At 41.1% G+C, this 15695-nt stretch overlaps 1 protein-coding gene across 1 annotated transcript; it reads right to left on the reverse strand.

Moving 5' to 3' along the window:
* Positions 1 to 9869: 9869 nt before the first annotated feature.
* LOC113752415 (receptor-like protein EIX2) lies at positions 9870 to 12476 on the reverse strand. Its single transcript, XM_027296526.1, has one exon. It carries the CDS (start codon positions 12474 to 12476, stop codon positions 9870 to 9872), a length of 2607 nt encoding a protein of 868 aa, XP_027152327.1.
* Positions 12477 to 15695: the final 3219 nt, after the last annotated feature.

Consider the following 15695-nt stretch of genomic DNA (forward strand, 5'->3'; position numbering starts at 1 on the left):
AGTGCAATGACCCTCAGGAGTGGGAAAGAGATTGAAGGACCAGCACCAGTGGCTCCGAAGGACAAGAATGAGGACCGCATTGAGAAGGAGCTTGAAGAAGAAGGAACGTCTGGCACGAATAAGGAGGTAATACGTAACCCAGTGATTCCTGTTAAGCCTAACCCACCACCTTTTCCTAGCAGGTTGGAAAGGCCTAAAAAGCAAGACAAGGAAAAGGAAATTTTGGAGATGTTTAGGAAGGTGGAAATAAATATCCCCCTACTTGACGCAATTAAGCAAGTACCCCGGTATGCCAAATTTTTGAAGGACCTATGCATCAATAGGAAGAAATTGAGGGGAGATGAAAGGATAATTGTGGGAGAGAACGTATCTGCAGTGCTTCAAAGAAAACTTCCACCCAAGTGTGGAGACCCAGGTATGTTCACCATTCCTTGTAAAATAGGGAACACTAGCATTAGGAATGCCATGTTAGATTTAGGAGCCTCTATAAATGTGATGCCCAAGGCTATTTATACTTCTTTGAATTTGGGGCCCTTAAAGGAAACTGGCATTATAATTCAATTGGCTGATAGGACTAATGCTTATCCTGATGGGGTGATAGAAGATGTGTTAGTACAAGTGAACAATTTAGTGTTCCCTGCTGATTTTTATATTCTTGATATGGGTGATGAACATTCTCCAAATCCATCACCAATTTTGTTGGGGAGGCCCTTCTTGAGCACGGCTCGTACAAAAATTGATGTTAGTAAGGGCACCCTAACGATGGAATTTGATGGAGAAATAGTTCATTTCAGTATATTTGAGGCCATGAAATATCCGTGTCACTCTAATGCTGTTTTTGCTGTGAGTATAATTGACCCTTTGGTGCAAGAAGTATTTGAGATTAATGGCAGGGATGAATTGGAGGTAGCAATCACCAGACATTTGGATCTGGAAGCAGCCTGCGAAATGGAGTTAGACATCAATTTGCAAAGAATGGTTGGAGCCTTGCATTCACTAGGCCAAAGTCCTCTAAGGTATGATGTTGCTCCTATATTTGTGCCTGAACCACACCTCAAGCTATTACCTTCTATCGTGCAGGCACCTGAAGTGGAGTTGAAACCCCTGCCCGAGCATTTAAAGTATGCCTTCCTAGGTGAAAAAGAGACGTTACCAGTGATAATCTCATCCAAATTATCACCCACGGAGGAGGACAAGCTGCTGCGGGTTTTAAGGGAGCATAAGGAAGCTATAGGGTGGACAATTGCAGACATCAAGGGTATAAGCCCGTCTGTATGCATGCATCGAATTCACCTGGAAGAGAATGCAAGGCCGATAAGACAACCACAAAGGAGATTGAACCCCATCATGATGGAAGTGGTCAAGAAAGAGGTAATCAAGCTTCTGGACGTGGGAATTATTTTTTCTATCTCAGACAGCCCATGGGTAAGTCCGGTCCAAGTGGTGCCAAAGAAAGCAGGGGTGACTGCGGAAGAAAATCATGAAGGGGACCTTGTTCCAATTCGAAAGCCTACGGGTTGGCGCCAATGCATCGATTACCGCAAATTGAACGCAGTGACCAAGAAGGATCATTTTCCTCTTCCATTTATCGATCAAATGGTTGAAAGGTTAGCTTGTCGTGCCTACTATTGTTTTCTAGATGGTTTCTCTGGTTATTTTCAGATAGCAATTGCACCAGAGGATCAAGAGAAAACAACTTTCACTTGCCCCTTTGGCACTTTTGCCTATCGAAGGATGCCGTTTGGATTGTGTAATGCCCCTGCAACATTCCAGAGGTGCATGATTAGCATTTTTTCTGAATATATAGAGAGAATAATTGAGGTATTCATGGATGACTTCAGTGTCTATGGTGATAGTTTTGACGATTGTTTAGATAACCTGACATTGATTTTAAAAAGATGCATTGAGACTAACCTGGTGCTAAATTGGGAAAAATGTCACTTCATGGTTGAGCACGGGATAGTTCTAGGACACGTAGTGTCGTCTAGAGGAATTGAGGTTGATAAAGCTAAAATAGATGTGATATCTGCTTTACCTTACCCCGTAACTGTACGGGAAGTTCGTTCTTTTCTAGGACATGCAGGTTTCTATCGCAGATTTATCAAGGATTTCTCAAAGATCGGGGCACCACTTTTCAGGCTTTTACAAAAGGATGTCAGTTTTGAATTCAACGGAGAGTGCGAAGAAGCGTTCGAGAAGTTAAAAAAATTACTCACTTCTCCACCTGTCATCCAACCCCCTGACTGGAATCTCCCATTTGAGATCATGTGTGACGCCAGCGATTACGCAGTGGGTGCGGTGCTGGGTCAAAGAGTGGGGAAGGCAGCCCATGCTATATACTACGCCTCTCGAGCCTTGAACGGAGCCCAATTGAACTATTCGACCACTGAGAAAGAGCTTTTAGCTGTAATTTTTGCTTTAGAAAAATTTCGGTCCTATTTGCTTGGTGCTAAAGTTATTGTTTTCTCTGATCATGCAGCCCTGCGGTATCTGTTGACCAAGAAAGAGGCCAAACCGCGACTGATAAGGTGGATACTGTTGCTACAGGAGTTTGACTTGGAGATCAGAGATAAGAAAGGGGCAGAGAATTTGGTTGCAGATCACTTGAGTCGGGTAAAAGTCACCAAGGACGATATCCCATTGAGAGAAACTTTCCCCGACGAGCACTTATTTTCTGCTAATTTAACTTTGCCCTGGTATGCAGATATTGTTAATTTTCTAGTTACTGACAAGTTTCCTGCAGGATGGCCTAAGGCAAAAAGGGATAAGTTAAGGAGTGACGCAAAATCTTACATCTGGGACGACCCTTACCTCTGGAAGCGTGGTGCCGACCAAATCATTCGCAGATGTGTAGGTGAAAATGAATTCCAGTCTATTTTAGCTTATTGTCACTCTTTTGCATGTGGGGGTCACTTTGGACCAAAGAGGACTGCTCGTAAGGTTCTAGAGAGTGGATTCTATTGGCCAACCCTCTTTAGGGATGCCTACTCATTTTGTAAGTCGTGTGATAAGTGTCAAAGAGTAGGTAATATTTCTCGTAGGGATCAAATGACCCAAATCCCAATGATTTTTGTTGAGATTTTTGACGTTTGGGGTATTGATTTTATGGGCCCTTTTCCCTCGTCGTATGGTTTTCTATATATATTGCTTGCTGTAGACTATGTCTCGAAATGGGTGGAAGCAAAGGCCACCCGTACTAATGATTCCAAAGTAGTTGCAGAATTCATCAAGTCTAATATCTTTATCCGCTTTGGGATGCCGCGAGCAATTGTAAGTGATCGGGGTACCCATTTCTGCAACAAGACAATTGCTGCACTTTTTAGGAGGTACGGTGTCTTGCACAAAGTGTCCACTTCTTACCATCCGCAGACAAACGGTCAGGCGGAAGCATCGAACCGGGAGATCAAGTCGATTTTGGAAAAAATGGTTAGACCTGATAGGAAGGACTGGAGTGTGAGACTTGAAGATGCCTTGTGGGCATATAGGACGGCGTACAAGACACCAATCGGCATGTCCCCTTACCGTTTGGTATTTGGGAAGCCATGCCACCTCCCTGTCGAGTTCGAGCATAGAGCATTTTGGGCGGTCAAGCAATGCAACATGGATATCGACGAGGGCGGAATTCAAAGGAAGTTTCAGTTACAAGAATTGGAGGAGATTCGCAATGAAGCCTACGAGAATGCTGTGATTTATAAGGAGAAAAACAAGATTTTTCATGACCAGCAGGTCTCTAGGAAGACATTCGAGTGTGGGCAAAAAGTTCTACTGTACCACTCCAAATTGAAGTTATTTCCAGGTAAATTACGTTCCCGTTGGATTGGTCCTTTTGTTGTGACTAATGTCTTTCATTATGGTGCAGTAGAGATCCAAAGTTTGAAGACTGAGAAGAAATTTGTAGTGAATGGTCATCGTCTCAAGCCATATTATGAAGGTTTTCCAATTGAGCGGGTAGAGATGATGCACTTAGAGGACTCGTTTTGCTTAGTTTGAGCAAAGTTTTGGACGACGTCTAGCCAAAGACGTTAAAGAAAGGCGCTTTTGGGAGGCAACCCAAGTGTTAATTTTGTTATTTTATTGCTTAAATTATCAAATCATGTCGTTCCTCACGTGGGCGTTTGTCACTCTTGGTGTTTTCTAACTCTGATCAGGAAAGCAAATCTTGGCGTGCCCACGCAAGGAGGGCACGTGTTACGGTGCTTAAGGAATTCTCGAAGGCAGTGGATGCTCTCCAATCTTGGCGTGCCCGCGCCGTGTTGGTTAATTCTCAACATCTCGCGACACTGGTAGGACAGGGAATCTTGGCGTGCCCACGCGAGGAGGGCACGCGTTACGATGCTTAAGGAATTCTCCGATGCAGTGGATACTGGCGAATCTTGGCGTGCCCATGCCATGTTTTGCAATCTAAAAAAAAAAAAAAATGAATAAATAAATAAATAAAAATATTTTTTTTTTAATTACAAGGAAAAAGAGAGGGGGGGATACGGTACTCCAGCAATTTTCGAAATTTGAATTTGAAAAAAAAAAAAAATTCACAAAAACTATTTTTTTTTCTTTTTCTCTTTTCTTTTTCTTCTTTCTTTTTCTTCTTTCTTTTTCTTCTTTTCTTTCTTTCTTTCTTCTTTCTTTCTTTCTCTTCTTCCCCGCTGCCCTGCCTTCCCTTTTCCTTCTTTTCTTTCGCTTGGTCCCCCGCACGCCGCTGCCTCGCGCTGCCGCTGTCGCACGCCAGCTGGAGCCACCGCCGCTGCCGCTGCCGCGCGCCGCCGCCAGCCGCCCTCTCTCTCCACCGCAGTCAGCGCACGCCGCACGCGACAAGGAGCTCCCTCGCACGCCGCTCGCCGCTGCCTCGCGCTGCCGCTGCCGCACGCCGCCGCCGCCAGGTCGCGGCCAAGCGCCACCCATCGCCGCACCTCTCCACGCCACAACTCCCCTCCAGATCTGCTCCACCACGCGAGCAGCTCCAGGCCCGCCACTGACCGCCACAGCTCTGCTCCAGATTTGACCACCACGCACACGCGGCTCTCCTCCACTCGGCCCAAGCTGCCCTTCGCCCTCGCGCGCCGCTAGCCGCCCTCTCTCGCCACCGTGCCGCGCGTCACCACCTGCCCAATTTTGGCAGGTGGAGGTATTTCAATTTCTACCTTCATTAGTGGTTCTCTGGTCCTTCAATTGCTGGAATTTGTTTTGTTGTTTTTATTTTATTTTATTTTTGGGTTGTTCCGTGGGCCTTTGTTGGATTTTGGCGGGCAGTATATTTAGATAATTGCTGGGGCTAATTTTGGGGCATTTGCTGCGCTATTTGGGGGATGAATTAGGAAATTTTTGGGGTTCATTTTGGACAAATTTGGGGATATTTGCTCCCATATGTGGGGATATTCTCTGATAATTATTGAATTGCTGGCCATTTGCTTTAATTCTTCCCTGTGACTCACCAGTGGTACTGGGTGAGATCTTTTTGGGGTCCCTGTTGGTATCACTCGTGTGTTGATCTGTTAATTTTTAAACTTGTGGCCCTTGAAGTGACATTGGCTGGGCATTTTTCTGCGTCTGTTTGTTGCATTGGAGGGCTACTGTGTCCCTTCCTTTGCTCATTGCTGATTGATTGTGCCTAATTAACCTACTTGGGTTATTTGGGGTAGTACTGCACGTTTGGGCTGTTTTGTTCTTATATTGGATTCTATTAGGATTGTTGCTCTTTATTAATTGCATTTGATGTCTTGTTGAGGGTTGTTATAGCCTGAGGGTGCTTGCATTGCTTTCCTGTCTGTGCACCAGTGGTACTGGTGGCAGTATTGCTTTCCATTTCGTCATTCTCTATGCTGAACTGTCTCTCAATTCTCACCATTTATTGCTGAGATTGCTGGTTGAATTTGGGGGCGCCCGTGACGCTTATATTTGAATTTGGGGGCGCCCGTGACGCTTATATTTGCTTATTGGGGGCGCCCGTGACGCTTGCATTTGCTGGTTACTCCATTGTTTTGGGTTGCCTGTTGGTCACCATGGTGAAGCCCCGACCTTCTGCTAAGTCTAGGACACCCAGGAAATCACAACCTCCAACACCTCCACCCTCTATTCCCGCCTCTGACCCCTCGCACGAACCTTCCTCCTCTGGGAGGAGAGCTCGCCTTGGGAGACAGAGGGGCGTCCATATTTCTGACCCTGCACATTTTGGGGGTAACCTACACTTCACTAAGGCCGCCGACAAGCAGCGATATGCTGTTTGTTGTGAGCGGCAGATCACTCCCTGCCGTTATCTGGACGCCGCCACCATGGGCCTTCTAAATATTAGCGAACCCTTCCACCATTTGATAAATGGCATTGGGTGGCGCCCATATTCCCGTATTGTCAATCTCCCGGCCTTTGTTGAGTTGGTTAGGGAGTTCTATGCCACCTTTGAGTTCACCATTACTACCGGTTATTCTGCGTCTACCCCCAATGTTATTCACTTCCGGTTGATGGGTCAGGAGTTCCACCAGTCGATTACTGAGTTTAACTTAGCGTTTGGCTTTATTGACCCGGCCTATGCCGCCTCTCGGGAGTATGCCGAGAGTGCGTGCGACTACATAGAGCCTTTCTTCTCTCGTTATCGGAGTATATGGGAGGCGTTGTCTGTCGACCCTGCCTCTTATGATCCTCGCCAGACCAAGAGCTCGTACATCAAGGACCCAGCTTCTCGCTACATCCAGCGTTTCCTAGCGTATAGTTTCTCGGGTAGGCGGGATAGTTCGGGTATATTGTCCAAGCCGGAGTTCTTTTTCATATGGTGCATGCATACTGATATTAAGGTTAATTTGGGGTGCTGGCTCGCTTCTCAATTTAAGTCTGTTTTGACAAAAAAGAAGCGTCCCTTGATTCTTGGGTCCTATATCACCCATTTGGCTATTAACCTGCAGTTGCTTGATCTCTCTAACCATGATTTGCATGTTGCGTGTCAAATGGAGCCCTTGGACATCCCGTGCTTGGAGCGAATGGGTTTGGTCCGGGAGGGTGATAACGGGTGGGAGATTGTTCCCCCGGGACCGGTACATGCCCCTCTGAAATCCTCGTTTGCACGCCCTTCCACTTCCGGTGGTGGCCCCGGTCCTTCGACTTCCGCTCCTCCCCCTTCCGGCCATACGGATGAGGAATGGAACCAGCTCCGCAACACAGTCGAGCGGCTTGAGATTCGGCAGAAACACATGGACGTTAACATTCACAATATGGCGCAGAATCTAGCGGCATTTATGCAGCAGGCCGGGTCAAACCCTCCGCAGTTTCCGCCCAAACCCCCCCTATCTTGACGACGTCAGGGAAGTACCGTTGCCCCTTCCGTTTTCTCTGCTATTATATTATCACATTGAGGGCAATGTGTCCTTCAGGTGTGGGGGGGTCGGTTTGGGTGCTAGATATTTTCAATTTTTCATTTTTGGGGTGTTTTTCCTGTGTTTTTTTTTGTTTAAGTGTTGTTTTTCTGTTGAGGTGTTGTCCCTTTAGTCCCTTTTGGGTGATTATCCCTTGCTTTTGTCTTGGTGATTATGTTGGCAGCTCACTTTTTCATTGCTAGTGGTGGTTTATACTATGAATTGGATTTTAGTGGCATGTAAGAGCATGCTTTCTTGGTGAATATTTTGAGTTTAACGACTTGGTGCAATTTATGGCTAACTTGTTTAGGCAATATAAATATTTTGCCGGCATTGTTGTGTAGTTTGGTCTCTTGTCGACCTTAGTTCTCCATATTTAGGACATGACGCGGGCTATGATCTGTAATTACTTGGTATTTTGGTGTTATTGGTGAATAACGTATGGCTTTACTCCGCTAGGGTCGCCACCCAGTAACCGGGGGTCTTCACCACACGTGTCGGCCCTCGCGTCAAAAAGTGGCGATATCTATGAGTAAGTGGTCCTGGAGCTGTGAAAAGTTGAGTAATTGGGCTCTTTCATCTAAAAATGTCAGAGTTCACGTCAAAAGACTTGAATAGCTCGGGACTAAGCATTATCAATCCAAAAAAAAAAAAAAAAAAAAAAAAACCAAAACAAAAACAAAACAGAAGAAGAAAAAAGTGTGGAGAATATGTGAGTTTATGATCATGTTAGCCTGCCGATCCTTGGTTCGTATTGTTGAGATTTTGGTTGCCAGTTGACTTAATTATTAACTGTTGCTAGTTAGTATTTGGATTTCCTAAGCGAATTAGCCATGAATTGGACAAGTCTATGAACCTAGGAGCTAACCGGGAGAGACATGTCTTGACACTTAGTTACTAGATCTTGATTTTGGGTATAAGCACAGCTGGCTATGATAATGTGAAAGCTCGCCATTGTCGAGTTGAAATTTTTTTTTTCCCCATGCTTGAGGGCAAGCATGATTCAGGTATGGGGGGAATTGATGGGGCATAATTTGTTAGTAATTTGATTATTAATTTTCCCTGTTATACCTATCAAATATTGCGTTAATTGCCAATATATACTTATATTTAGTACTTGGGTCTAATTCCAGGGATGGAGCAGAAAACTACCAAAAAGAGAGGGAGCAATGGACAATTGGGCTAAGGGCCCACCTTGTGTACTTCATTGGCTCAAGTCCTACGGGAGAGAGCATTAGTGATCTATCAAAAAGGGACATCAGCGGGGACCACGAGAAAAGAGAAGGCTTTTCTTCAATTGGGCTTTGAGAGAAACACACGAAGAGAAGTTTTCTTGTAATCTTTGACTTGCTCCCTAAGTGTGAGGGGACCGCAGACATAATAGCTTGGGTCCACTTTCTTTTGTTTGGCTATAAAGAGAAAACGTACAGAGGACAGAAGACGGCTGGCTTTTATTTTACATCTCTAGTTTTTTAGTTTAGTTTTAGTTTCTTTTCTTTCTTTCCTTAGACTGGCCTCTGACACACGCCAGGTGTTCGACAAAATTCCCCAACGGGAAAAACACCTTTTATTCCTTGCTTCTTAATAGAAAACGCTATGCCTTTGCAATCCATTAATTCATGTGATGATTTAATTATGCGGCGTGGCTAAATCTTCCATCTAGTCAAGGGTCAACTCGACGGCGCAGTCCCGAAAATCTGTGAGATCTAATTAGTTTTCACGTGTTCCTTTATTTATTAATATTTGCACGTTATCTGCTTGAATTTTCATGGGATTATTTTATTAATTGGATGTCAAGGGCCCGATGTTCAATGTGATTTATTAATCTCGTGCCAATTTAGTCAATTAAATCCGTAATTGTTTGATTGATTAATGTTAGTGGCAACTGGTGTGTTTACACATTAGGAGAACGTGCAATCTAATTTAAATAACCCTCGTAGCGTGTTATTGATTAGGGCTAGGTTTTTCTGGTTATTAATGCAATTGGAAAATTAATTCCTACGGTCGTACCTAAGAGTACTTTTCTGGTTAGAGGTGATTAATGGTCGTACCTTGGTCATCTATAATTTAAGGAAAAATTGGTTGTCAGACTATAACTGGCCTATTAATACATTAAGTGAACCTCTCTTGCATCAATGATCGGATGATTGGACTGTGCCTGAGTAGTTGTATTCTTGGCTAGAATTTATTTATTCTTGATTTAATTCCTGTTTTGCTTGTGCTAGTTATTTATTCATTTTTTTTAGTTAAATTATTTAATTGTTTTTAGTTTCATTCCGATAAAATCCCCCCTTACCAATTGGACTTTAAAAGAGACAAAGATATCCAGTCCCTGAGGAGACGACCCTACTTGCCACTGTCTACTATCTAGTAATTTTTGTCTATTAATTAATTCTGGTATATCGGGTTAAGCAAACTCTTCGGGAACAGGGTGAATCAAGTAACCCATTGCACACCTAGAGTCCCTGCTCCAGTACCTAGGATTAATTATTGACTGCTTTTAGTGGTATCTAGGTTCTATATTTATTATTATTATTGCACAGGCTGACGACCTGTCACATAGCGCCATGACTTCTTGAGGAGAAGGATTCCCAAAACTCCCAAGAGCCCGACAGCAAAACCCGGTCCTATACCAGCATAAAACCAAGACCAATCAGATTCGCTGTGGCCTTCATCATCATCACTAGGCCCATTTTTGGTAGGCAATTTGTGTTCCCAGCAGCTGTTTGGGAGCGGTTTGCCACAGAGTCCACTGTTTCCTTCATAGATGGATGGATCGGTCAAGGTTTGCAGCTGATTTCCTGATGGTATTGGCCCTGAAAGTTTATTGTGTGACATATTCAGAGAGTTCAATGAGTACAAATCAGATAAGCTTTCGGGGATTGCACCGGAGAGTGCATTCATTGATAGATCAAGTGTTTCAAGTTGCTTCAAGTTGCCAATCTTCTTGGGGATCCTTCCAGTCAAATGATTTTGTGAAAGATTCAAAACTTGCAATTGAACCAGCTCCATTATCTCATCAGGGATCTCGCCAACTAAATTATTTGTTGAGAGGCTTACGGATTTAACAAGCTCAAGGCTCCATGTGTTATACTCAACTTCTCTTCCTCCCTTAATGTCTTGAAGGCTTTCTTGTGAATTAATGCTAGAACTAAAGTCAAATGCTGATACCATGGCACTAATGTTGTTAAAGCAGTGAGGAATAAATGCACTCAAGTTATTATGTGCTAAGTTCAGCACTCGAAGATGTGAGAGTTGACAGAGTGTATCAGAAATAGGTCCATAGAAGTTATTTGACTGAAATCTTAGAAATCTTAAATTTGATAACCTTTCTCCAATCCAAGCTGGTATAACATCCTTCAGTCTATTGTCACCGAGATCAAGATCTTCCAAATTGCTGAGATGCTGCATTGAGGCAGGGAGCTTCCCAACGAATTTATTTCCATTCAAATGCAGCTTAGAAAGTCCCCACAAGTTACCCAGTGAACTCGGAATTTGACCGGATAGATTGTTATTTGCCAAGTTTAGGAACAGCAGGTCTTGCAAGTTTCCTAGACACAGAGGAACTCTTCTGGACAGAAGATTGTTGGATAGATCCAATTCTGATAAATTTTCCAACTTGCACAAGTCTTCAGGGATAGTACCTGTGAAACGGTTATCATTCAGAAAGAGAGACGACAGCTCATGTACAACCAGCTGCCGAATATGTCCAGTAAGAAAATTGTGTGAAAGATCTAAATACCATAGAGACGATTTGTTTTTAGAGAGAAACCAGCTGGGTATGGCATCTGAAATGCTCGCGTTTGACATGTCTAATATCTCAACTTCATTCTGCGTCCGAAGCCAAGCTGGAAACCTAGGCCCCACAATGATGGATTGCATCCGGATTTCATGGAGTTGAAATGGAGGAACCCACGAGGAGCTCACGTTCAGAGCGAGTGAGTTTCTGGCTAGGTCCAGTGACTCTAGCTCTCGAAGTTTCGCAAAATGGTCTTCAGATAGGACACCAGTTAATGAATTGTAACCAACTTCAAATGCTTGTAGCTTTGTCAGCTGCCCAAGATTGGTCGATATGGTACCATTTAATTTATTATTATACAATAATAGATTAGTTAGTTTTGAAAGATGGCCTATTTCACTTGGTATTGACCCTTGCAAATTATTGTAACTCAGATCCAAATAAGTAAGATTGCTTGCATTACAAAGTGATTTTAACGTTAAAGCATCAAAGCGGTTTGAAGATAGATCGAGATGAACTAGAGAGGTCATTTGATCAAGCAGGCCATAAATTGGATCAGAAAGATTATTATAACCAAGATGAAGACCATGGAGGCCAGTAAGATTACGGAGCCAAGGTGGGACCATGTAGTTGTTGAAATTATTTTCACCGAGATCAAGAAAAGCAAGAGACGTGAAATTGACATATGAAAGATGAGGATGGATGAAAAGATCACAACTATACAAATCTAGTGTTCTTAGTGAAGGAAGCATGTTAATTGACTGTAACCCATCTTGAGCGGCTGTAAGGTTCACTTTGGACAGGACTAGTTGTTTTAGAGAAGAGAGCCCAGCAACCCACCTGAGATCCTTAGTCCTCAACCCATTCCACCCAAGATCTAAATACCGTAAATGTGAGAGGTTTCCTAAATGGTGGGGAATTTCACCATCAAATCCTGCACCTGAGAGACTGAGGTATCTCAAGTTTTTCAACAATCCAAAGAATGCGGGAACTTGGACTCCTAAAAAAATATTCGAGCTCAGGTCCAAGTATTGCAAATTGGTCAAATTGACCAAAGATGGACTTAATTGGCCTCCCAAACAATTTGTGTTGTAATCATCATCATCCGCCGTAGTATAGCGTAGATCAAGTTTCAAAACACTACCGGTGGTTTTGTGGCAACTAATGCCTTCCCATGAACAACATCCTTCTCCAACCCAAGATGACAGACGATTTGATTCATCTATCAACCCATGTTTAAAAAGAAGAAGAGCTTGTCGTTCATTCTCAATACAAGAGACATTTGAATAATTATGAGCTTGTTTGCTGCCGCCAAACAGGAATTGGCTGGTGACAGGAAGAGAACTGAATAAGAAGAGTAGCAGTAAAGATGAAAAAGTACAAAGAAGATGATGCCCCATTGGGTTTCTTTGGTATCGTTGGTTTATTCGATATAGTAACCCCAGATGGGTGCCTCATTTATATACGCTCTTTAAAGGCATCACTTCACCGTTCTGTGTTTGTAGGAAGTAGGATGGATCTATACAAAGGTGATAAAATGACCACAAATTCGTGGAAAAAATTTGCTGACGCGGTGGAGGAGAAAGAGAGCATGGAAAATCATTTTGCGTGCTTGTGGGGAAAATCCTTGGTGACACCGTGACACACAAATGGAAATATTAATTCATTTTTATTTGGAAAATAATTCAAGTTATATTTAGTTGTAAAAATTAGTTTCCTGGAAATTAGTTTTAAATTTTGAAATTTCAAGTTTCGTGAACGTTTGTGTGAAAAACAATATACACGATCAGTTATTTTTGTTAGTTACCGTTAATTGTATGCATTAGCAATACAACTAAAAGTTCTGCATAAAACGAAATCCATGCCATTTTATCCCTTAGTGCAAGAATGAAAATGGTAATGTAAACGATGACAGAAAATGGTAATTGTTTTATAGTTGGACATGAGAGACTGTGATATTTTTGTATCATCAAAAATAAAAAATAAAAAAAAATTCAGCGTTCGATTTTTTATTTATTTATTTATTTGGTAAGTAATATCCAGATCTTGATGGTTTATGCAATCTATAAGATAAGGAACTGAACCATTTTCTTTTGTGACAAATACAACTATCAGGACATTGGGGACAGAATTAGTTTTTTTGGGAAGAATTGACAGTTATATTAGTCACAACTCTATGCATGACTAAGTGGCTATTATCCCTCAAACAAACAAGTTCACAACTTCGTTTATATGTTATATGGTTTAGTTTCTAGACTATAATCACACCTCTCTCAGTTTGTGTCCATTTTAATATTTACCAGTGGAAAAAGCGAAAATACAATATTTTTTAATATCTGTATTCTAACATCGGCAACATGTATAAGCAGGTCCCCAAAAAAATTACTGAAAAGATGAGAGTTGCACACTTTATTCCATTATAATATTCCCCTAATCAAAATGCTTTTGTATGGTATAACTCCAATCTAGTAGCACAAATGACAAACAGTCATATCCCAGGGAAAAAAAAAAGGAATTCTTGTAATTGTAATTTTTTTTTTTGGTTGGGCAAAATCACCTCATTTTATTGATCATCAGAAAAGAAAGCTACACATAGAAGCATAAGCTCCTAATACATGAGAACTGTGTCCTATGGTATTTAGAATATTTATACAAATGATTAATATCTAACATTGTGAAAATTTTTATTCCTACTATTGCTCAGTTTTTATTAAACTTCGAGTCAGCATCTGATCTAATCGAATTTGGCTGATGTAAAGAAAGTAATTGGCTAGAAACCTTAGTGGAGTAGTACTAATTAAAGAAATGCCCCCATTGGATTTTTTCTTGGTACATATATGGGCTTGTCTGATATGGTAGCCAGTAGCTTCATTTGCGATTGTGACGTAGAAAATGCACGATGACTTGGAAGTTTTCATGGAAGTCATGCTCTGACCACTAAATGATGCCTCCCTGGCCCTCCATCATTATCGTAGAGGTAAATATTAACACAAAATATGTAGATAATATAATATGAGTAAATCTTATATACACTAACTAACGATATATACACTATCACGATTGGATATACGATACACATGCAAAATTTGAGTTTCAAATTTAAATTCGCCTTATGTGTCATGCATCTAATGGTGAAAATGTATATGCCATCAGTGTATAGAAAATTAATCCATATAATAATAACATGAGAAAACATAATAAATTTATCACTCTGTTAAAATATGTATCATATTTTCAATCTAAGTGTACTTTGTATTCACTACTACATACGATTAAATAGAAACTAAATCCCTTAAGTAGCAATATAAAGTAGTTGGGTATTTCATATTACAAAAGACCATTATCTGAAAAGAAATAATTGCAAGTTTGTTGGAATAGGCAATCCAAGAATCAGTCAAGCAAATTGATTCAATTGCTATTCTTGTGGTTGCTAGCAGATGTTATAAATGGACGCCGCTTTGATGGATACATAATTAGCTTCAAAAATTGACTTAAGCTGATGATATATTAATATTATCATCCAATCTGCATCTCAAGTTTATTTGTGGTGAAAATTAAACAAAGAAAAATCCAGTAAAACCAACGCGTTTAATGGGAATTTAATTGGATCAATTAAAACTTGACCTTTATATCCCACATAGATAAGCCATCAAGAGTCTCATCTTCAACAACATAATTGTATTACTAGGTGGTCTGTAGAGTGATGTTTTCTTTTATCAATTGGTATCAAAATTAATGGCATGGACCACTTAATTAATGGCTGGTTGAATTAGTCCATCTCCGAGAATAAACCAACCAAAATTTATAAAGTAGGATCCACATGCTTTGCTAAGCAAACTGATCCAGCGATGTTCTGCGTTAAAGTGGACGATTTACACACGTAAAAAAGATTTAAACCTTATGTCAGGAATACTCTTTGCAATATATGCATGGATCTATACGTCTCTTTCTCCGGTGAAAACCTTATATAATGCATTATATAAGCAAAACTTTCATTCTTTTTTTTTTTTTTGGACTTGATGAACATTTTAATAAGCAAAACATTTCGGTGTCTTTTAAACTATAAAAAAGGTTGAAGCTAAAAGGAGAATAAATAGATCAAGAATTTCAAATGCGCATCTATAATTATAAGAAGCAAAGAAATCCTAAATAAAGAACGTTCAAGATCTTGACAGGCAGCATATAACGTTCCAAGTTGGGTAGAAAATTGGTGGATGTGCTGGGTCTAAGTCCACTCGTCAATGGAAGTCGTGATTCACTGTGGAAAATTTTTATTTTCTTGTAGACAAAATCCTTAAAGCCATATTTTGTACAGATTTTGATTCTCTAGCTATCAGTTGGTTATGGAATTGATTTTCTGATTTACGACCCTCACATTTGCAATCTAAATTAATTTTAAAATGTTTGACTTAAAATCACCAAACCTATTGAAAATTTGCCACATATCCTAAATTTGATAGGTCTGTGTTAAAGAAGCAAGGGAATAAGGTTTCCATGAGATGAGAACAACAAAATCTAAAGCATGAAGGACAGTAGTCTGCATTTCATGTGGATAGTTACAAAAAAAAAAAAAAAATTTTATAGATTTTGAATTTTTCTTTTAATGTAATTGTTCATTA

Source organism: Coffea eugenioides, chromosome 11, assembly GCF_003713205.1.
Source record: "Coffea eugenioides isolate CCC68of chromosome 11, Ceug_1.0, whole genome shotgun sequence".
In the NCBI taxonomy this organism is placed as follows: domain Eukaryota; kingdom Viridiplantae; phylum Streptophyta; class Magnoliopsida; order Gentianales; family Rubiaceae; genus Coffea; species Coffea eugenioides.